This window comes from Eubalaena glacialis, chromosome 13 (assembly GCF_028564815.1).
Source record: "Eubalaena glacialis isolate mEubGla1 chromosome 13, mEubGla1.1.hap2.+ XY, whole genome shotgun sequence".
Taxonomy (NCBI): domain Eukaryota; kingdom Metazoa; phylum Chordata; class Mammalia; order Artiodactyla; family Balaenidae; genus Eubalaena; species Eubalaena glacialis.
In genome coordinates, this window is record NC_083728.1 from 71,384,002 (window position 1) to 71,405,832 (window position 21,831).

A 21,831-nucleotide genomic window follows, 5' to 3' on the forward strand; every position below is an offset into this window, starting at 1 on the left:
AATAGTGAACCCCACCCCACCCCAATGCAAGGATTCTGTTGAGAAAATGGCCTCCGTTAAGGAACAGCGTGTACTGAAGGATGCACCTCAAATGAACAAAACAGACATTCAGAAAGCATGGTGGTATTGCTCAAATGTTCCCAAGTGGCCTTTATTTCACAAAATTATTTTCATTAAAATTATTTCCTATACCACTTTTACTATACTATTCCAATGAAAATCAATCGGCAAATTTACAAATTATGCACTTTTAAGTCATCTACTTTGAGGCTGTACACATCAGATAGCATCCGTGCCCAAGCCTGAGTCAGTGAATTCCTAATGCTCTTCCATTAACCTGGACTCGGACTTTCACGTTCGGTCAGGTATCCGTTACACCAAAGCAGCTTCTGAACCATGTGTTACCTGGCCCAGGTGGAAGCTTAGATTTTCTATGTTCTTGTGTGGTTTCCTCAGCCTGTTAATAAATCAATTAGCCAGTCTCTGAAGACCATGGCCTACATGAGATGAAGTCTACTACTACTACTACATGAAGGATGATGGAACAACAACAACAAAAAAAAATCAAAAAATTTTAGGAAATAAGGTGAAAGTGAGAAAAACTTCTGCATGAGGCCTGTATTAATTCTCTATTGCTGCTTTAAATTACTACAAACTTAGTGGCTTAAAATGTCACAATTTTACCACCTTACAGTTCTACTGGTCTGAAGTCCAGTGGGCTTACCTTCAAAGTGAAGGTGTCAGCTGGGCTGTATTCCTTCTGGAGGCTCTAGGGGAGAATCAGTTTTCTTGCCTTTTCCAGCTTCTCGAGGCCACCTGCATTCCTTGGCTTGTGGTCCCTTCATCTTCAAACTAGTGACAGCTTGTTGAGTGTTTCCTGCAAGTCTCTTGACTCTCCTGTCTCCCTCTTCTACTTCTAATCCTGGATTATCTGGGTAGGCCCAGTCTAATCATATTAAGGTCAGCTGATTAGCAAACTTAATTCCATCTGCTACCTTAAACTCCCTTTTGTTTTGTATCACAACATATTAACAGGTTCCAATGATTAGGACTTGGACAGGGGGTGGGGGGGCGGGGCATGGGGGCATTATTCCAACCACAAACCTGAACAGTTCTAAGTTTGCAGAGCTGAACACACAATTTTTAAGGGGAGAACTGTGTCTATCTGGCAAATACTTTTGATGGGCCAGTCTAGTTACAGAAAGGTGGCCTCAGGGAGGGGCCTAGTGGGCTAAGGCGAAACAGCAGGAATCACCCCAAGGAATAAAGTGGTTAAGAATCACGAGGTCTGGGGAACGGCTGGATAAAGGCAGTTATAAGGAGGGAAGGACCTTGCCATAGGAGGGGGGGTCAGTCAGTGAGCAACCCCCAAGGGGGAAACAGCCGACATGTTCGAGAACAGGGTTGTTACATACTCAGCTAAGACCTTGGCTGTGCTTACATACCAGACCTCCCACCCATCTCTCCCAGATTCTGAATAAAAATCCAAAAACTGCCTTGTTCCAGTGGAGACAGGCTGTGTGCTACACGGAGTCAACAAATGAAGAACAACATGGGAAATCACACCACAAAAACTTGCAGACAGCTTGAGGAGGGCCCAGGACATGGGGAAAAAGGGGCATAGGTGACTCAAGACAATGTTGTTTAATTTACAATAGGACGGAGGCCCAGCTAACTGCAGGGCAGGAGCTGTCACTAGAGCAACAGTGGTCTGCATCTTTGAGAGCAGCCGAGACAAGGCTAAGTTCAATCTGAGGACACTTGGCATCTTGCCGTCTTGGCTGCCCAGCCTTCTCTGCTTAGACCCTGCTTCAGGAACAGACTTTAATAAACCTTCCCAAGCCAAGTGGAACTCATTCAGCCACACTGAGCTAGAAAGTCAAATCCTATCACACAGAGACTGAAGATACTGAACAGCAAGAGGGGAAAGGCCTGACCACCACACCCTAATGAGAGCTACCACTGTGGGGACAGGTCAGGGACAATCGCTCAGCCACTCTCCGGAAGCACCCAGTAGATGGCTGAGCACAATCCTTCCTGACAGCCAAGCAGCCCCAAACTGTAGTGTGATCTCTCAGCAAGATAAAAACGATTAGAGAAGCAGTGGTTGGTTCCTTTTACACTGGGCAAATTCCTGTAGTGTGGCTCAAGACTGGGAAAGATTTATTCCCCTGTTGGAAGGGGATGTGCCCTGAAGAGCTAACTCAAATACAGAATCTTACCTTGTAGGCCTCTTCCGTTATGCATCTCAAGGTTGAATCCATGAAAGGCCAAGTTCACCTTCTGAGGGAAGTGGCCCACCTGAATCACTGCTAACAAAGACTTGTAGGACTCCAGACCCGGCCAATGCTTGTTGGTCAGGGCCCAGGCAGGCCTGCCTCACCTCTGCCCCATGGGGCAGTAGTGGACCCGTGTTCATCTCACCAGCATCCGAACCTCAGTCTTCCTTCCTGACTGGCCTGAGAGTCTCCCTCCACATGCCAAGGGCTGGCTCAAGAATGGGTACGTGACCCACTGCTGGGCAATGAGTTATGACAAAAGGGCTTCTGGGAGTTTCCTTGAACCACAAGAAGGTTTTTCTTCTTCCTCTGTAATGGTCTAGTGTCTTGATATGCTGCCTGGAACTGCTACAGCCATCTTGCCACCAGCCTGATGAAGCCAACACTGAGGATGATGGAGCAGAGAGGAAACATTCGTTTCCTTCATGGGAAGCTGAATCAACCCCCTACGACAGGACAGGGCTCCCTGCCACGTGAGAGACTGAATTTCCTGGCTGTCCAGGCCTGCCTGAGACAGGATGTCTGTAGCAGGAGTTCAAGCCAAGTGGTATGAAAAAGGCCCAATCAGAACTTATATTTTGGGAAGCAAAATGCTAGGTGAATGCGGAGAAGGTGGTCACATGTCACTCGGGGGGCTACACCTGGAGCTTTGTGAGGCTGGCTGTAGCGTCAAGGCTTGGAAACACTGTTCCCAGGCCAATGAGGCAACGCCCTGTCATCCCCACGTCTGTGCCTCCTGGCATTCAAACCTCCTCCAGGGAAGTCGCCTGGGATTCTCCTCCTCGTGATTGAAAAGACTCCAATAAACACGTCCCTGGCAATTAATGTGCCATTGGTTCACGTGGAGGACTAACCAGCTGCTCTCTAAAATGCCTGTTCAGAATCCAGTTAAAGCAGAAAAATTAAATGCAAGCTTGGCACCGGGGATGGAAGGACGGCAGACGCAAAAGGCAAGATGGGTTTAGAAACACATTTCCCAGCAGCAGAGGAAGCTCAGCCACATCTGCTTGGTGGCAATCCAGACGCCTCTGCCTGTGGCTACTCCAAGAAGGGGGAGGGAAAATGAGCTTGCTTCTCCCTGTTTACATGAATCCTGCTTCCTGTTTGAGATTTAGGCATGTAAAAAGCTTGTTTCCTCAATGAGACATTTTAATCCTCAGTGAGTATTCTGGGTGAAATTCCCTAGAGGGGACATTCAGTGTGGTGAACAGTGACATGGGTCTTGGGGCACAAAAGTACACTTGGCACTTACTGGTTGGGTGGCCCCAGGCAATGTTATTACTTCATCCCTGAACTTCAGTTTCCTCATCTGTAAGATGGGGATAATAATAGCACCTGTTTCAGAATCATGAAGATTAAATACATTAATGCAAGGGAGACACGTATGTGCCTGGCACATAGTAAGCACTGGACAAGTGTGAGCTATTGATACTCACTGTCTTCAACAGGGACGGAAGCTTCACACAGAAAACGGTAGGTTTCAGCCACTCACATGTTCTCCTGGTTCCTGAAACGAGCTGCCCTCACCCCAGTTTGTCCAAGCACATCAACACAGTTGTCCTGTATCTCTGCGGGAGTTCGATTCGAGACAACTGTCCTATGGCTTTCCTCTGCGTAACGGAACAATAAAAGCAATGTTGGCCGTTTTGGGGGACAAGACAGGAGAGTTTAATCTTCAAACTTGATTGACTTGGATGCGTTCCTGTCAATATAAAAGGTTCTGTCCGGAGCCGTGGAGAAGCCGAGGCCGGCCCCGCGGCTGTGCTTCCAGCTCATGGCCCGCTCGTAGTCCTGCTGTAGATTCTGCTGCAGGCTGTCGGCCACCTTCTTGCTGAGGGCCATGTTGGGCCTGCCAACCATGGTAGGGGGGCGACTGAATGAAGCGGACAGATTTTTAAAGCCACCCATGAGTTTGAGAAATTTCAGTTTCTGTTCCTCATTTTCAAAGCCAGCAGTATCCCATTGGCCAAACTGAGTTCCCTGTGGTAAGAGAAAGCAGGTGGTTACTTCCCTGGCTTCCAAAGCATCTTCCTTTCCCCAGCCCCCAGCCCCCAGCCCCCAGCCTTGCCGGGGAGGATCCAGGTGGTCACAGGCTTACTGCACACCAGGCACAGTGCTTGCAAGCACAGCAGCGGATTATCTTAACTCCAACCAGAGCCCTGTGAGGAACACTGTTGGTTCCCACTCTCCTGATGAAGAAATGGAGGTTTGCAGCTGGACTGGGGGCACAGCCTACTTGGTAACCCTGCTGGAACTCCATCTCGGGTCTGGCCCACACCAGAGCCCACCTTTCACGCTGAGTTGCCCGTCTGCCTTACTCCTTCTCCCCCAATTCACGGCAGACAGTACGACACACCTCACCAGCTGGCTACTCATCCCTCAGCCTAAGGTTTCTGTCCTTTGGAAGGTGGAGAGGGCAAGTGGGAGTGTGAAATGCATTTCCCTTCGCAGAAGCACTGCACTTCATAGCAGGAAAGGAGTGGAGGCCCCGGGAGGTGAAGGGTCACACGAGTCGGAGGCTGAGCCGGCCCAGGAACTCAGGGGTCCCGATTCCTGTCCAGAGCACTCTACAACCCGTGCACGAATCATCCATGTTTGAGAAAATGCAAGAGAGCCCCTCAGAGCAGTAGCCCAAGAGAAGACTCCCTTCCCTCCCATGTCTGTGGCCGAGGCCAGAAACCCAGCTCTCCATGAAGACTGTGACTTCGAAGACTTAGGATTGAGCCCCGCCTGCGTCACCCTTGTCAAGTAACTTAACCCCTGAGCCTCAATGTCCTCATCTATAAAACGGGGGCGTAACAGCCCCCGACGGGGCTTCACTGAGGCTCGAATCAGGTTTTACACCAACAACTCAGAGCACGACGCCTGGTTCGCTTTAAGTCCTCGAAAACTGGTCATCTACCCACCCCACCCCACCAGGATTGGGGACCTCTGTGCCGCCTGGGAACTCTCCGCCTGTGAGCCAAATGCCAGCCTAGCACTTATTTCTAGGTCAGCTTTGGGAGAACAGTAAGAACCAGTCATTGCTACAGCTAGCTGCCCTGAGTGAACTAGTGACAAGCTCTCCGAGCTTCACAGTGCCCCCAATACAGGCGTAACAACTGCTTCCCAAGCCTTCACTTTCTAGAAGGAGAGGCCACCTCTGACAGCCCCGCACTGGGTCTGAGGAGAGAGCTGCCAGAGGCTGACCAGTCCTGTGAGCCTGCTCTCACAGGGCTACCGACCCACTGAGAGGGGACCCGGTCTCAAATCCCCACCATGTGCCTCAGCAGTCAAGTGGTCCCAGGTCCCAGGAGGCAGGGCCACCTAAAGCATCCCCAGAAGATCCCAGCCCCTATGCCCCCGGGCCACCCTCCTGCTGTCAGGTCCCTCCAGGTATAGCCTCTGGGCCACTGCTCTGGATGATGCTGCCTTGTTTCTGGCCTTCCTCACTCAATCATGGAATCTTATCAGCTCTGCCCAGTTCAAGAGGATGGAGAGAAAGGAGACACTAGAGGAATGACATAACAAAGCCCCATTCCATACCCCTCTGGGCCAGAGCATGAGTCCCATTTTACAGGTGTGGAAACTGAAGCTCAAAGAAGGGAAGTTACTTGTTAAAGTCTCATAACTATAGAAGGTGGCAGAGCCAGGAACTGATCTCAGGTCTTTTGATCCAAAGCAGCTGTTCTTTTCTGTGCTACACTAGGAAAGCTTAAGACAGTATTACAAGGAAGCAAGTCCTTCCGTCATCTGGATCCTCTGTCCCCCTCTCCCAAATCCATGTCTATTAACAAGTTCTCTTCTCTCCCCTCTGCCGTCTCTTCTACCCCATTCCCCGCTGCCCCACATAAACGCCCTCCAGCAGTTCCCACCGCCCTGCCCGCCGCACCCTCCCGTCCCTCTCTTCAGCCTGACCTCGCGGTCCCCATGCCATACACTCTCCCGTGCCATCTCCTTGGGCCTGGTTTGGAAATTTCCCATTCCAACTGGACCAGAGGCCTGCCACCTCTGCCTCCACCCCTGTCCCAGCAGCTTTCGGGCACCACCCACTGCTGGAAAGAGCTCGCCATCACGTGCCCCCAGCGACTGATGACTAGGACACCCTGCCTGTCCAGAGCCAGAGACAAAGGTCCAGGCTGCTTAGCTCAAGCGGCCAGCTCTCCAGGAGGGAGGCAAGCACCCCTTTCCCAAGAAAGGAAAGTAGCTCAGGACGAGCTCTGTGGAGCAGGGAGCCGGCTGGCAGGCGGGGGCTGCTTCTGGGCCAGATGGACTTGGTCTCCCGTCCCTGCAAGGTGAGGAGGAGGCGGGATGCCAGAGCACCCCTTGCGGAGCCCAGCGTGAAACTTACCGTCTGCTTCCTGGTGTCAGAAGCTTCCGTCCTGCCCGATTCACGATCGATCTCTTCTTGCAAGGCCTTTCGCCTCACCTGAGCAAGGGAAAGGAAAGGAAAGAGGGCAATGAGACAGCCAGTTTCGAGCTTCAAACCCAGGACAGAGATGAGGTGGGGTGGGGGGACTGGAGGGGGATGGGCAGCTTTGTTCTGCTGCAGACCGGGGGAGGCATTTGTCAAAAATAGCCTCTAATCACATGAGGGGCAATCCCTTGGCCTAAAACATGCAGGCCTCATTCACCCTTCTTTTCCATTCCTTAAGAATGAATCTTCCAGGGGAACGCCCTGGCGGCCCAGTGGTTAGGCCTCGGCACTCTCACTGCCAGGGCCCGAGTGGTTCAATCCCTGGTCGGGGAACTAAGATCCCATGAGCTGAGTGGTGCGGCCAAATAAATAAATAAATAAATAAATAAATAAATGACTGACTGACTCTTCCTAGACACTGAAGCTTATCCACCTTTAGCATTAGAACCTTTTCTGTTTGTAAGAGCCATTTGGGGTGGAAATTTTCTCAGAACACATGCCCAAATCCCTGCCTGTACAGAGGATATTGTAGTTAACTTTCTTGCTGACAGCATCGTCTTCTAGAAAGAACACAGGCTCTGGAGTCAGGCACAGGCTAGTTTGAATCCTACCACTGCCATTACCTAGTTGTGTGGTCTTGCGTAAGTCAATTAACCTTTCTGTACCGTGGTCTATTTATCTGCAAACAGATGGAAATATCAGCTACCTTGGAGGATAAATGGGAGACAGAGAACTGTGATACTGTGGTTTATAGTAAGAAATATATGACAAGAAATATATATATATGAACTCATCCCCATTCCTGGCAGAGTTCCAAAAACCCTAGGAATTTCCTAAGTGATGGGAACAATCAAAAGTGTCCTTTGTTATGTTAATTGGGTGACTTTTGTAAGCACCTGAGGATGGGGGCTGGTTGCCAAGAGAACCAACCACTGATGAGAGGGTTGGAACTTTCAGTCCTGACCTCTGGGGAGGGGAGTGGAGAGGAGATTGAGCTCAGCCACCAAATGGCCTATGATTTAATCAACTGTGCCTCTGTGATGAGGGCTCCACAAAAACCCAAAAGGTCAGGGTTCGGAGAGCTTCTGGGTTGGTGAACGCTGGAGATTTGGGGAGTGGAGCTCTCGGAGAGGGTGTGGAAGCTCCACGCCCCTTCCCACACACCCTGCCCCGTGCGTCTCTTCCATCTGGCTGTCCCTGAGTTATAGCCTTTCAATAATAAACCAGTAATCTGGCGAGCAAAATGTTTCTCTGAGTTCTGTGAGCCACTCTAGCAAATTAACTGAACCTGAGGAGGAGGTCTTTGGCAGCTCTGATCTATAGCTGGTTGGTCAGAAGCACAGGTGACGACCTGGCTTAAGACTGGCATCTGAACGGGGTACAGGGGTGGGGAGCAGTCTGGTGGGACTGAGCCCTTCACCTGAGCGGTCTGACTGTATCTCCAGATAGACAGCGTCAGACCGAGTTGAACTGCAGGATACCGCGTGGTGTCGGGGAGTTGCTGGTTGGTGTAAGAAAGCCCCCAGCCCCACGATGAACTGTGGCGCAGAATGTAAGACGAAGAGTCCCCGGCACACAGCAGGGACACCTCGCACACTGTTACCAGAGAGGCCCAAGGCCACAGCGCACCAATGACCCTGCGGTTTGATACAGAAGCTTCTAGGGCCCAAGGGTTCAGGTGTGACTTTAGCTGCCCCCAGTTTGTGGCCCCTCCTCTTCTCTTCTAATCTACCACAGGCTGAAATGAGGTGACCATTTATATAGTTCAAAACTACATAAAACAGGACTTCCCTGGTGGCTCAGTGGTTAAGAATCCGCCAACGCAGGCGACACGGGTTCGAGCCCTGGTCCGGGAAGATCCCACATGCCGCAGAGCAACTAAGCCGGTGTGCCAGAACTACTGAGCCTGCGCTCTAGAGCCCGCGAGCCACAACTACTGAAGCCCACGCGCCTGGAGCCTGTGCTCCGCAACAAGAGAAGCCACTGAAATGAGAAGCCCGCGCACCGCAACTGGAGAAAGTCCGCGCACAGCAATGAAGACCCAACGCAGCCATAAAAAAAAAAAAAAGAAAAAAAAAACTGCATAAAACAAATCCAAAGGGCAGCAGTAGGGATGAGAGAAAATGGTGGTATATTCCTATGTCAGAGTCATGCTGCTGACAGGGAACAATGTGGATGTGCACTCACTGAAGCGGAAAGCAGCTCACCAGCTAAATGATAAAAGTGAAAAGAACAGTATACAGAGCGTAACTGTACGCTGCTTTAAAATCACACATACACAGTTACAAAGGAAAAATCTAGAAGAATGTAACAACGAAGGGTTAACAGTGATTATTAGTAGGTGGTAGCAGGGGTCCCCAACACCCGGTCTGCAGGAGGGGAGGGGAGGGGAGCGGCGGGAGGGGAGGGGAGGGGAGCGGCAGGCCAATGAAGCTTCATCTGCTGCTCCCCGTCGCGAAACTGGTCCCTGGTGCCAAAAAAGTTGGAGAGCGCTTGGTGGTAGGATTTCAGGTTGCTTTTCCCCCCCTATTTTTTCTTTTAACACAATGAACTTTTTACCAGAAAAAGAAAGGGAGAGTTGGGGCAGAAAGCTTCACTTACATTGAGATCATCTGTCACCCAAAACAGAAGTTTTCTTTAAAAGTGTGAAGTATTTAATAGGCACAAATTCATAAGAAGCAAAGAGGTGGCTGGTGGGCCTTGCCCGTGTGAGCGGCGGGACACGTGGGAGAGGCGCCGAGGGCAGGGGCTGGGCCTGGCCAGGTCAGGGCCCCACCTCCATCCTCCCCACCAGCCACTGCAGCCCGGGCCCCCTCTCCCCAAACGACGATGACCTGCAGGAGGCTGGGGAGCCCCTGGTTCTGGGGGGCCTGCGCTCTGTGCCAGGCCCTGGACTGGCCCCGTCAGCATCCTCCTACTGAGCCTCTCCGCCCCGACTACCACAGCCCCTCCCCTCCCGGGAGAGAGGCCCCCAACACCCCAAAGGCATTAGGAACTTCCTCGCAGCATCTTGTAGGCCCCCCTCCTTGTAGTCGGCTGACTTGCAAGCACTCCTCCGTTTCTCTCTCCTGGAGCAGCAGGGCCACGACACAGGCCGTCCCCACATCACACCCTGTTGCTTCTGTCCAGCAATTACTTGCTGACACAGCGTGAGGATGCAGGCAGGTGAACGGCTGCCACTTACAAAGCACAGGTCTCGGGCAGGCCCCTGCTGAGCGCCTCCCAAACGGCCTCATTTGGTCTTCACAGCTACCTACACGGGGGTCGCGAGGTTAGTGACTGCCAAGGTAACCTCATTAGTAATGGCCCAAGGCTGTACCTATGTGGTTACTATGCTGTCCTGATGGGCCTTGGGGTCCAGGATCATAAAAATATTCCAATTCTAGAATGTCCAGGTCCCACATAGGATCTGGGCACGACAGAAGCAGAAGCTGGTCCACAACAGGACAACTTCTCCTAATGCTCCTGTACAACAACTGTATTTCTATATACAACAATAAAAATTGAACTGAAATACTATTTACAATAGCATCAAAAACATAAAATACTTAAGGAAAATTTGACAAAAGACGTGCAAGACCTGTACACTGAAAACTATAAAACAATACTGAGAGAAACTAAAGACCTAAGTAAATGGACAGAGATGCCATGTTTACGGATCAGAAGCCTTCACACTGTTAAGATGTCAGTTCTCCCCAAATTGGTCTACAGACTCAAGGCAATCCTAATCAAAATCCCAGCGGCATTTTTTGGTAGCAACCAACAAGCTAATTTTAAAATTTATACAGAAGTGCAAAGGACCTGAAATAGCCAAAGCAACTTAAAAAAGAACAAATGCTAGAGACTTATACTACCTAATTTAAGACATTATATAGTTACAATAATCTAGACAATGAAGTATTAGTGTAAAGATAGACATACAGATCAATGAAACTCAATGAAGAGTCTAAAAATAGTCCCACACCACACACACACACACGGTCAACTGATTTTTTACAAAGGTGCCTAGGCAATTCAATTGAGAATTTAAAACGTTTTTAACATCAAAATAATGCTAGAAACATTGGACAGCCAATAACAAGGAACAAATGATTGATACATGCAACAATACAGATAAATCTCAGAATGATTATGCTAAGTGAAAGAAGCCAGCTTAAAAAAGAGCACATACTGTATAATCCCAATTATATACAAATTCTAGAAAACGCAAGCTAATTCATAGTGACAGAGAGTAGTAGTGGTTACCTGGGGATGGGAAACGAAGGGATGGAATACAAAGGGGCACAAGGAAACTTTTGGAAATGATGGGTACGTTCATCATCTTAATTGTTTAGCTGGTTTCCTGGACGCATACCTGTCAAAACTCATCGAACTGTACACCTTAAATACGTGCAGATTCTTGAACGTCAATTATAGTTAAATAAAGTTGCAAAAGGCAAAAAAAAAAAAATGCTCCTGAATGGAGGCCAGGAGGTGGTGACACGTGGGCCAGGCAGAGCACGTGCCCACTGCCTGGCTGCAGGTCACAGGGACATGTCCCCTTTTCCCCCTGCAGTGGTTATGAGAAGGACAACCTCAGCCTGGGATTCTGAAGGACCAGACAGCCCCTGAGCCAAAGTCAAGGCAATGAACAGCTCTCCCGGCATGAAGTGGGGGAGGCCACAGGCTCCCCGCCACTGGAGGGGCGGCAGAGGCTGGCCTCATTGCCTTTGGAGTCCCTGACGCCTCTGGGACCAGGATCTCGTGGCCTGGCGGGAGGCGAATGTGCGTCTGGGAAGGGAAGACGCCTGGGAGGACGAGGACCGGTCGTACCTGGTCTATGTGCGCCTCGTCCATGTTGCCCTTCTTTTCCAACACTACCTCCAAGTCTGTGTCGGGCTCCTGCAAAGAGGGCATAAGGGGTAAGGCTCCAGCGGACGATGGCCTCTGCCCTGGCAGCCCAGCCGGATGAGATCGCAGCAGAGTCCAGAAAAGACTCAAGACCGGAGCGCTACGCCCACCCCTATCGCCCACAGAACACCTGCCATCCTTTCTCTTCCACGATTCTCCCCAATTCTGTCCTGAAGACTGTGGTCCTGACCTATTTGACAGACGGAGGCACTAAGGCTCAGAGAGGTGAAGTGACTATCATGAGGTCACCCCACCGCTCAGGGACAGGGCTGATACTAACCCAGGTCTCCGGACTCAGGCCTAGAGCACAACCTTTCCCACCAGACGTCACCTCACTTCCCAGGGTGACACCAAACCAGCAAGAGGAGAAAGGCCAAGGCCCCCACTGACAGTGGGGGAGGAGGGGCTGGCGAGGGCCAGGGAATGCAGAGGTGGGGCTGGGGGCCTGCAGCAAACCCGAATCCCCCCAGTTCTCTCCTCCATACCCCGCCCCAGCCCCCCAGCTCCGGAGTTCTGGTCAGTACCTTCTCTCCTGCCTGGACAACCAGGACAGGCTCTAACTCTGCTTCCCTGCCCCCAACATTGGTCCATTCCACACAGCAGCTCGGGTACACCCTAAATTTACATCATGTTATATGTCAACGCTATCTCAATTAAAAAAAAATAAAACCACCTCAACTGGACCACACCACCCCATTCCCCAAAACCCTCCAGGGGCTCCCATCTCATTTACATGAAAATCCAGACCCCTGTGGCCTCTACAGGCTGCCAGGACCCCAGCTGGCCCAGCTCCCGCCACGTCAGCCTCTGTGCTCCTCCCAGGGCCTCTGCACCTGCTGCACAGACAGCCCCAGCCCTTCACAGGTCTCAGCTCCCACACAGAATCCTTGCTGGGCCTGCATGGGCCATGCTCTCACGGGCCACCCTCTCTCAGTGGCCTCAGCCCCTGCGGGACCATCTGACAGTAAGATTCAGGTTGGCCACTTTCCCCTAGTCCTTCAGCAGTGACAACTGCCACGTCCTCGCTTCGGGTGTGCTCTGCCTGGCACCCCGCGTCACCTGTGATACGCCCTGGATGGCTCTGTTCGCGCACATCACCTGCCGAGTCCCAGCGCTCAGCCCACCTCCTCCCTCCCCTCCCCAATCAAGGAAGCCTGTCAGGGGGGAGAGCACATCTCTGCTGTCTTCACCAGGCCGCCATCCCTGCCCTTCCTCCTGGTAACAGGACCCCGGTATTCCTCTCAGAAACCACCTCCCCCCAGTTTCAGACAGTGGAGTCCCAGTGGGACTGATACCCTCAGCCCCTGCCCACTGGCTTCAGATCTGGGCTTCTGGTTTGTGTGACCCAATTGAGATCTGGGAGAGCAGTGCTGGGACTTTCCCTGTAATTGTTTTGGAGGGGCCACCCCTCTCCCTTTGCGGGTGGCTTACTGACTATGAAGAAAGCCTGGAGATGCTGAGACCATCTCACCACGGGGTTGGGGTGGGAAGGAACCTGATATTAAAACCAGCATTGAAAAATACAAAGCCCAGAGCTAGGGAAAGCCACACAGGCATCTCCTGCAATCTAAATCTATTTGATCCCTAAATTGTGTATCCTGAGCTCAGACAGCTATGGACATCATATTACCTCAAACTATTTGGTTCCTGAGCTTTAGATAGCAAGTGGCAAGAGTTCAGAAAGAGAGGGATTTATCTGAAAAGCTTATTCTAATTAATCCAGATCCTGAGCGCAGATAGTGAGAACTCGGGTAAAGTTTCGATAGCAAGGGATACCTGTATTATTGAGACTATTACACTAGCACCTGGATCCAGTTATACCTGAAGGTAGTAGCTCTCAAACCTTCTAGTTACATGTGTTGATAAATCCCCTTTTCTGACTGAAGTCAGTTTAATCAGGGCTCTGGCAGCTAAAAAGCTGAGTGCTTGTGTGTGTGCGCGTGTGCACGCACACACACACACACACACCCAACTTCCACCCCTATTCTCCCCAAACAGTGTGCTTCTGAAGGAAGCCTACCTCCTCCCAAGGTTCTCCTGCTACTCTGCTCTCCTGCCTCTTCTTCTTCTTCTTCTTCTTCAGAGCTGGCTCCTCAGTGTCTGCCTGCTCTGCCTTTTTCTTGGACTTCATTTTCTTCTTCACAGAGGCCTTGGGGTCATCTCCTATTGGGATGTATTCTGGAGCTTCAACTTTGACTAACTTCTTTTTACTTCCTTTCCTACGGCTGCTCTCCACAGACCTGGAGAGCTCAGGGTGCCCCAGGGGGTTATCTCCCGCCTGGTGGATTTTCTTTTTCTTCTTCATCTTCATGCTGTGTTCCCTGGGGCTCCCCTGCTTCCGTTTCTGTCCCGAGGCTGCCTGCTCAGGGACGCCACCTTTCCCAACTGAGCAAGTGTACAAAGCATCCCTGGCCTCACAGAACCAAGGGTCCCTGGCTGAGAAGGCTGTAGCTTCCTGCGCCTTCTTCTCCTTCTTGTGTTTTTTGAGCTTCTTGCCAACTCTGGTCACCTCCTCGCCCTGCCTGGGGTCTGGGGAGGTCTTCACCCTTGAGCCAGGGGACACGGACTTTCTCTTCTTCTTCTTTTCCCTACCGAGGGACTCAGATGGACCAAGTGCCTGCTTCCTGGGGCTGGGCGATGGCTCAATCCGTCTGGCACGTAACATGGTCTCAGGTTCTAGGGGCTCCTCGCAGACGGTGCTGTGACCCTTCTTTTTCTTCTTTTTCTTCATTAGAGGCATTTCGGGTGCCTGCTCTTGGACCATATTCTTTGAGGATGATGTGGCTCTTGTGGGACAAACCTCCACAAAATAACTGTCACTGTTTAAAACGGAGTATTGAGTCTCTGGTTCTTTAACTACCTTCTTTTTCTTCTTCTTCTTTTTCTCTGGGAGCCCAAGGCCCAGGTCTCCTTTGTGAGTCTTAGTGATCATTCCTGAAAAAAGAAATGGTACAAGTTATCCCCATGCCAAGCCACCCTGAGTACAATTCCACTAGGTATTACCAAAAGTCACGTTTCCTGGAGTGGATGGTCTGAAAGGTTAGGGCTGGGAAAATGGGCATGATTCCTGTGGAGCAAAGGGAAATATGATCGAAGAAACAGAATGGAGTTTAAATCCTGACAGTCCCAGGTTGAAATCCAAGCTGCTCCCTCACCTTAAGTCAATCACCTATCCTCGCTGGGCCTTAACTTCCCCAGCTGAAAATGGGGGGAGATAACACTTCCTTCCTCAAAGAGCTGTTGGAAAGAATAAACGATAATCCATGGAAAGTGCTTGGTACATCATTGATTCCCTTTCCTAACCCCCTTCCTCAAACCTCTTAAGCCTAATCATTCTCTCCAGAAACGTACCCTGTGCCAGCCACTGAGGGCACAACTGCACTCAAGCCACAGGCCAGGCACGGCCCCCGGGGCTTACCTTTTACTGGATGAAGGGGACAGAAATCCTGAGGTCAGCTCCTCTTGCTGATTGTCACCAGAGGCAGTAACTGTGACACAATTAATCCATTCCCTTGCTTCATCTAAAGAGCGCTTCTGCTTTGCGTCTGGAAATTAATTGCCCCCGCCTGCACCAAGGGTGACTTACTCTTCTAATTATCTTCCCATGTGGCTAGCAATGAGAGCAGCAGCAAGGTATGGTGAGGAGCCCCAGCTGGGGCTGAGGACGACTGCATTCAAATGGTGACTCAAATACTCTTGCCACACAGCACTGGCTTCTCCAGGCCTGAGTTTTCCTATCCATAAAAGAGGCACTGAACCAGATCAGATCAGATCAGAGGCCGGGGTGGGGGGGGGGGGGGGAGGGGGGCCACATCCAGCATACAAGCCTGTTTCACTGTTTTTAATTTTTCACATAAATTGCCAACATTTAATGATTGGAGAAAACACAGAGCAACCTTGAACACTCAGCTTTTTTTTTTTCCTTTGGCAGGGCTGGGGGGTGGTCAAGGAGGCGCCTATGAGAAGGGGCTGGGTCCTCAAGTACATTTCAGCTTCCAGTTGTACTACGTCTCTCACACCAGTCACCAGCCCACTTCCTGCTCCCTGGACTAGATGACATGGTGACACTCAGGGAATCCAGAAACAAACGGCCTCTCACAGGAGCTTTGGACAGTGGCCGGGAAAGGCCAGGGAGCTTCTCCATCCTACAGCTTTCTTCAGAGCCCAGAGGGTCCATACTGGACCTGGCTCTTAGCTGCTTCAAAGAGCCAGGCTAGGCCAGAGCTGTAGCTCAAGTTCACTCATAACTGGCTCCAGTGCTCTCTCTCTCCTGGAGAGACAAAGGAACACTCACTCGCTTACTCCTGTCTGTCTGGTTTTCTGCTGTATTCCCAGGGCCCAGCTCTATACCTGGCACAGAGCGGGTGCTCAATAAATACTCACTGAACGGAGGAAGGAATGCTAGAGACACAGAGGTGAACAAGAGATGACTCTGCCATCAAGAAGCAGGTAGGTGTGGGCGGGAAAGACGTGTGTTAACAATGAAACAGGTAATAAAAGCAAGCACAGTGGTAAGGTCAGGGTAAGAGAGGTCATCTAATCTGGCCTACCAGTTGTCAGAAAACTTTCTGAAGGACAGAGGTTTCCAGCTTGGGCAAGTGCAGGATGGCGGTGCTAGTCCCTAAGACACTGAGGTGGGGTGGTAGCGGGGCAGGCGAGGGCTGAAGGAGACAGGCTGGTTGAAACAGATGCCTTGAGATGTCCATGTGGAGATGTTGGTGGGCAGGTGGATGAGGCTCAGAGGTGCCTGGGCTGACATGGGTGACGTAAATTTAGGAATACATGGATGGTAAGTAAGCCTTGAACAGAACGAGCCTGAGACAGAACCTTAAGGAATACTAACGTTTAAATGGGTGGACTGAGGAAGAGGGGCCTGCAAAGGAGAGGGAGAAGGTGCAAACGTGGAGAGGGTGGAGTCAAGGGCGCCAAGGGTGCCTCAAATGGAGGAGTGGTCTAGAGATCGAATAAGAACAAAGAAGCCAAGGGGAGGCTGTCCCCACCTTAATCCCCTTCTCTCCCCATCTCTGCCGTTCAAATCACTGTAGCATCCTCCTCTTTACACTGAAGATCCTTCTCTTCAAACCTGAGATCCTAAATGTATTCATTCCTTCAAGGAAAAGGGAAGAGGAAATGAACCTTACAGCGTCTCCTGCGAACGCAAATGCTTTCTCCAAAAGCGCTTTTTAAAGTCTCGCGGTAGCTTCGTGAGGCTCGGTGTGAGTAACCCATCTCAGAGACGTGCAAACTGAGACTTGGAGACTTTTAATTTACTTGCCCTGAGTCCCAAAGCCAGCAAGGGGTAAGATTCGAAACCAGCCCGCACAACTTCAGAGCCTGTGCTCTCCGCATAATGGCAACAACACCCCACTCCCACTGCAGGCTCACTAGCAGAAAGCAAGAGAGCCGGGAGGCGAAACTGCCTCCTCAAAGGCTCTACCGCGCCAAAGCTTCCGCACCAACACAGGAGGGATTACGCAGGGTCCCGGGCCCAGCTCCAAGGCGGGATAACTCCCTGGAGACTGCGGCCTCAGGCCGCGGCGAGCGCACACCGGCGACGGGGGTGACTTGAATCTGAGGGTGCGGGTCGCCCTCCAGTCCCTCGGTTCTCCGCGCAAGTCCCCAGGCCCATTCTCCAGCCCCAGCTCCGTCCTGCCTGGTAGGCGCCCTCCTCACTCACCCGAAGGCCAAACTTCCCCGCCTCCACGTGAGAGCCCACTCCGCCGTGACCCGGAAGTCGATCTCGACTCGCTGGCCCGCCCTCTGAAGATGCGATTCCTTCCGGGTCGAGGCCTCGCGGGGAGCGTGGTTGCCATGGAAACTGCAGACATGGCGGCGCCGGGCCCGGTGTGCAGCGTCTCTCAGCGCTTGGAACGGGCGCTTTCAACTGAGTCGTCCATCACCGCCAGGACGCCAGGGCACGTCGGGTCTCCCGTGTCCCTCGATCTGCGCGTCTCGCCGGGTCAGGTTGCGGAGCTGCCCGGCAAGAACCTGTGGGAGCAGATCTGCGAGGGTAGGCAGCCCCGGCCGGCCGAGAGGGGCGGGACTCGGGCGGCCAGGTGGGGTCGGCGCTTCCTGGGCGCCTACTGTGCGCCTGGCGGCTGACGCGCGAGGCCTCCTGGCGGCCTCGCCGCAGGCCCGCCGGGCTCCCCATGTTACGTAGGGGAAACAGAGGCTCCGAGAGGCTTGCCCGAGGTTAGGCAGCGCAGCCTCCAGCCTGCATCCATAGGTCGAAGGCAGGGGAAGGCGGAATAAAGGGGACCAGCTGGTGTGGGCCAGTAGTACTCAAATCTCATTTAGTGGACAGGAAAGAATCGCTGGGACGGAGATGGGGAGCTTGTTTAAAACATAGGTTCCCAGGCCCCGCCCACAGGGCTCCTAATGGGGTGTAGGGGAGCACTTTGAAGGAGGACCCCAGGTAATTTTGATGTAGATAGTCTGTGGCCCACGCGTTGAGCAAGCCTGGTCTAGACAGATTTGGCTTTAATCCTTCTCTTCTTCTAGCCTTCCTTAAAATTCGTAAGTGGAGTTTGTTTAGTTCACCTTCTTTTGTGGGCCTACATGTACCCTTGATCATGAGGCCCCGCAGTACTCTTCACATACGTTAGAGTTAGGCATACCTCCGAGATGTTGCAGGTTGTGTTTCAGACCACAGCAATAAAGCGGCTCACAGGAATTTTTTGGTTTCCTAATGCATATAAAAGTTATGTTTACACAATACTGCAGTCTATTAAGTGCACAATAGCATTATGTCTAAAAAAACACTTTATATGCCTTAGCTTAAAAATACTTTATTGCTGGGGAATTCCCTGGCTGTCCAATGGCGAGGACTCCGTGCTTTCACTGCCCAGGGCCCCGAGGGCCTGGTCATGAAACTAAGATCCCACAGGCCCTGCAGTGTGGTCAAAAATAAATAAATAAATAAATAAAAATAAAAATACTTTATTGCTAAAAAATGCTAACCATCATCTGAGCATTCAGTGGGTTGTAGTCTTTTTGCAATACTAATGTCAAACAGCACAGATCACCATGACAAATGTAATAATAATGGAAAAGTTTGAAATATTTTGAGAATGTCCAAAATGTGACACAGACACAAAATGAGCAAATGCTGTTGGGAAAATGGCACTAATAGACTTGCTTGATGCGAAGTTGCCACAAACCCTTCAATCTGTAAAAAACTCAATACCTTCTAAGTGCAATAAAGTGATGCACAATAAAACAAGGTATACCTGTATTTTACTTAGCCTCGGTAAAGTGAGCATAATAATGGCACCTATTTCAAGGTGTTAGGAGGATGCAGCTACAGGGGCACTTCAGAAAGGGCTTAGCAAAGTGCCCGATTTACACCAAGAGCTCAATGTACATTGCTCTTAATAAATAATGCTGGGTGTTTTTTTTTCTTCCTAAGATTGTAAACTCCTCGAGGTCAGGAACTCAGATTTTTCATTCTTGTGGCTACCATCATTACTTCAACTGTCTGAAACAGCGCTGTCCAATAGAACTTTCAAATATGGTAGCCACTAGCCACATATGGGTATTGAGCACTTGAAATGTGATTAATGCAATTTTGTAACTGAATTTTTTGTTTTACTTCTAGTAAATTCTGATAAACTTACACAGCTACATGTGGCTAGTAACCACTGTATTGGACAGTGCAGGTCAGTAAATGTTTGTTGAATGGAGGAAAGACTGAGTGTACCAGTATATGGGACTAGGTAGAGAGAGAGAGAGCCATGAGTTGAGAGAAGTGGAAAATACAAAGGAAGAAGAGAATAATGGACTCAGAGTTGATAGATGCCCTCGAAGGCCATCTATTTCAACTCCTACCCAGTGCTTGAATTCCTTCTCCTGTATTGCGTTATACCTAGAAAAACCTTTTTCATCTTGAATGTTCTCCTTGTAACTTCTACCCTTTGCTCCTTACCCTCCTGGTGCTATGATCCAAGTTGCTAATCACTCTACCATTATGAAAACACCCAAATAGAAGGTTGTTATTGTGGCTGTCTTTTCCCCAGAGCTTTCACTTCTCCAGGCCAAACAGCTCTTCATAATACAATTGACTAGTGGTGTTTTGTTGAGGAAGCTGCTCAACCTCATCTCTAAGAGGGGATAATCCTTGTACCTACCTCACAGGGCTGTTGTGAGCATGGAATAAGATAATGTATGCAAAGGTGCTTGCACAGTGCCTGGCATTTAGAAAGTGCTCAATAAATGTTCGTTATTGTTGACAAAGAAACATGCTTTGCATTTGTTTTAGAATCATGGAGTTTATTTTTCTCAAACAGGCCTGTAGGGAGAAAGCAAAGACAAAGGGTTTTGTTGCTCTGAAAAGCAAGTGAATTGATGCCACTTACAAAGTGATAGAGTTACAAAATGAAGTTAATGAGGTCAAAGTTGGTGAATTTATATACACAGGCACTGTAATGATTATTATAACCTGGATGATAGACCCAGTTTCTTAAAACAAACATTCTAACAAATGCAGTTTTCTATAACAAACATAGTAAATTCAGTTTCTCACAGCAAACATGAAAAACAGGCTTTGTAATAATCCTGTGTTTGAGGTTAAGTATTATATTCTTTTAGGAGATTTCCATTTAAAAAGCAAATTATCACAGCAAACAGACCTGTCAGAAACTCAATTTCAGGAAAATGAGATACAGAATAGGTATTATTAAGACCTTTATTCTACCTGGCTAGTGCTCTGTGTGTGTGTGGTGTGTGTGTGTGCGTGTGTAGGATGACTTACTTGTGAATGTTCTTCAGTTTTCTTATCTTTCCAGTGACAATGAATCTAGGGCTTTTTATTCTCAAAAGCACCTGTATTAGTATCAATAAACGTCTTTCCTGCCAAGGCTTTTAATTAAGTCTTGTAGTTGCTTATGACAATGATTTTTAACTATGGTTTTAACCAGGACTGATTCAAAGTATTTGGATCTTACAGTCTTTTATTCTGATATTGCTGCTATTACTGCCATCGGCATCCTTATTTTTTTTTTTTTAATTAATTATTTTATTTACTGATTTATTTTTGGCTGTGTTGGGTCTTCGTTTCTGTGCGAGGGCTTTCTCTAGTTGCGGCAAGCGGGGGCCACTCTTCATCGTGGTGCGCGGGCCTCTCACTATCGTGGCCTCTTTTGTTGCGGAGCACAGGCTCCAGACGCGCAGGCTCAGTAGTTGTGGCTCACGGGCCTAGTTGCTCCGCAGCATGTGGGATCTTCCCAGACCAGGGCTCGAACCCGTGTCCCCTGCATTGGCAGGCAGATTCTCAACCACTGCGCCACCAGGGAAGCCCCGGCATCCTTATTATTGCCATTGGTTCATCACTCCAAACACTAGTCTCTGGCCTCAGCGCTCAGTGCTGTTGTGAAATCAGGTCCCTTCTTCCCACCTGCCAGATAACAACATGGTCCAGTTCTGAATCAATGCTTGTTCCCCCAGCACAGCAGCTGAGCACAGCTGGAGAAAAGTGACACCAGGTGGCTCTCAGCAGTGCTTATCGGTCAACATCCATAAGCGCCTTCTCCCTTTGCCTGCATCTACTAGTCCCCAGTTTTTACTCCACTCCTCTGACTTGGAGTGAGACCACTTGGCAGATGGAGGAGGCATTCACTGAGAATAGTCAGGCGATCAAGAGTGGGGAGGGAATCCTCCAGCTTCCTGATACCAGCAAACATATTTGCATCTGCACGTATGGAAGAAGTATTTATCCTGCTACCCGCACAGCTCAGCCCTGCATCTGTGCTTTGGGGCCGTCCTCTCGCTATCCCAGCATCCTGCTCTATCACTCACCTCTCCAACATCTTTAACTTCTCTACTGGCTTTTCCCTCCAAGCATCCTCTAGTCAGTCATCTTGGGGAAAACCTCTCCCTTGACCCCTGTCATCTAGCTCTTGTCTATCCCTCGTACCCTCTGAAGCCAAGCTTATGGAAAGAACTCGTGTTCACACCACTGTCATTCCCATTCCCTTATCAACCCATGAACTCCTACTTCATGGCTCCAATGAAATCATTCTCATGCATGAATCATCATATCTACCAGTGCTGGGAGTTATTTTAAGTGCTGGACCAGGCACGACCCCAGGCACTGTCCTAAACACCAACAATTGCTCTCTATCGTAAACTCCACTGCCCAGTCCAGAAATCAGAGATTCATCTTGCATGCTTCCCTTTCACTTTCCATGATCCCTACGTTCATTCTCCAATCCCTATAGATCCTACTGGCTCAACATCTCCTGTAACCCCCAACTCCTCAGCCCCTAGTTC

The 21,831-nt window shown here is 50.1% G+C and overlaps 2 protein-coding genes across 6 annotated transcripts in view; one reads left to right on the plus strand and one right to left on the minus strand.

Moving 5' to 3' along the window:
• Positions 1 to 121: 121 nt before the first annotated feature.
• KNOP1 (lysine rich nucleolar protein 1) lies at positions 122 to 17,333 on the minus strand. Of its 3 annotated transcripts, none has more exons than XM_061208286.1 (5): positions 17,243 to 17,333; positions 13,586 to 14,499; positions 11,488 to 11,556; positions 6,610 to 6,687; positions 122 to 4,259 (listed from the first exon to the last, which is right to left on the minus strand). In XM_061208286.1, exons 2-5 carry the CDS (start codon positions 14,495 to 14,497, stop codon positions 3,948 to 3,950), a joined length of 1,371 nt encoding a protein of 456 aa, XP_061064269.1. In that variant the 5' UTR covers positions 14,498 to 14,499; positions 17,243 to 17,333; the 3' UTR covers positions 122 to 3,947. The 3 variants fall into 3 exon arrangements, with proteins under 3 accessions (XP_061064269.1, XP_061064270.1, XP_061064271.1); XM_061208287.1 differs by lacking the exon at positions 17,243 to 17,333 and adding an exon at positions 14,984 to 15,338; XM_061208288.1 differs by lacking the exons at positions 11,488 to 11,556; positions 17,243 to 17,333 and adding an exon at positions 14,984 to 15,340.
• Positions 17,334 to 17,377: 44 nt separating this feature from the next.
• Positions 17,378 to 21,831, plus strand: part of IQCK (IQ motif containing K) — a 126,671-nt gene continuing 122,217 nt past the window's right edge. For all 3 annotated transcript variants that reach the window (XM_061208292.1, XM_061208290.1, XM_061208291.1), the window contains exon 1: positions 17,378 to 17,575. In XM_061208292.1, coding sequence (XP_061064275.1) covers positions 17,392 to 17,575 — 184 coding nt within the window. In that variant the 5' untranslated portion in view covers positions 17,378 to 17,391. The remainder of the gene's footprint in view (positions 17,576 to 21,831) is intronic.